The sequence below is a fragment of the Fulmarus glacialis genome, unplaced genomic scaffold (genome assembly GCF_000690835.1).
Source record: "Fulmarus glacialis isolate BGI_N327 unplaced genomic scaffold, ASM69083v1 scaffold21954, whole genome shotgun sequence".
Lineage (NCBI taxonomy): Eukaryota > Metazoa > Chordata > Aves > Procellariiformes > Procellariidae > Fulmarus > Fulmarus glacialis.
Window position 1 is genome coordinate 412 of NW_009207688.1, and position 394 is coordinate 805.

Consider the following 394-nt stretch of genomic DNA (forward strand, 5'->3'; position numbering starts at 1 on the left):
CCCTCGGAGGGGCCGGTTCCTCCCAAAACAGCCGGCAAGCCCTCGGCACATCTCACCCTCCGCCCGCAGAACCTGGCCCAGGACGGTGAGTCGGGGAGCCCCGCTGGGCACTGGAGGGTTTCTGAGATGGGAACGGGGGAAAGATCTCACCCAAAGGGCAGGGGACCGGGATGGGATTTGGTGGCAGGTGGGGAGATGTTTCTCCTGTCCAGTCCAAGACCACCTTCTCCACCCCTCCAAGCTGGATGACTGTGGGAGAGAGTTAGAGCCACCCCCTCCCTTTCTCCTGACCCTGACGGGTGCTCCCCGGCGCATCGCACTCCCCTCGGTGACCCTTCCTTCTCCCCAGGGAACTCGAGGCGCTTCGGGAACCCCTCCCAGTCCTGCAGCCATG

At 65.0% G+C, this 394-nt stretch overlaps 1 protein-coding gene across 1 annotated transcript in view; it reads left to right on the forward strand.

The window, feature by feature from the left end:
* Nucleotides 1-9: 9 nt before the first annotated feature.
* Nucleotides 10-394, forward strand: part of LOC104075652 (tumor necrosis factor ligand superfamily member 10-like) — a gene marked incomplete at both ends in the record, with an annotated part of 677 nt that continues 292 nt past the window's right edge. The window contains 2 exons of the mRNA XM_009576227.1: nucleotides 10-85; nucleotides 350-387. Coding sequence (XP_009574522.1) covers nucleotides 10-85; nucleotides 350-387 — 114 coding nt within the window. The remainder of the gene's footprint in view (nucleotides 86-349; nucleotides 388-394) is intronic.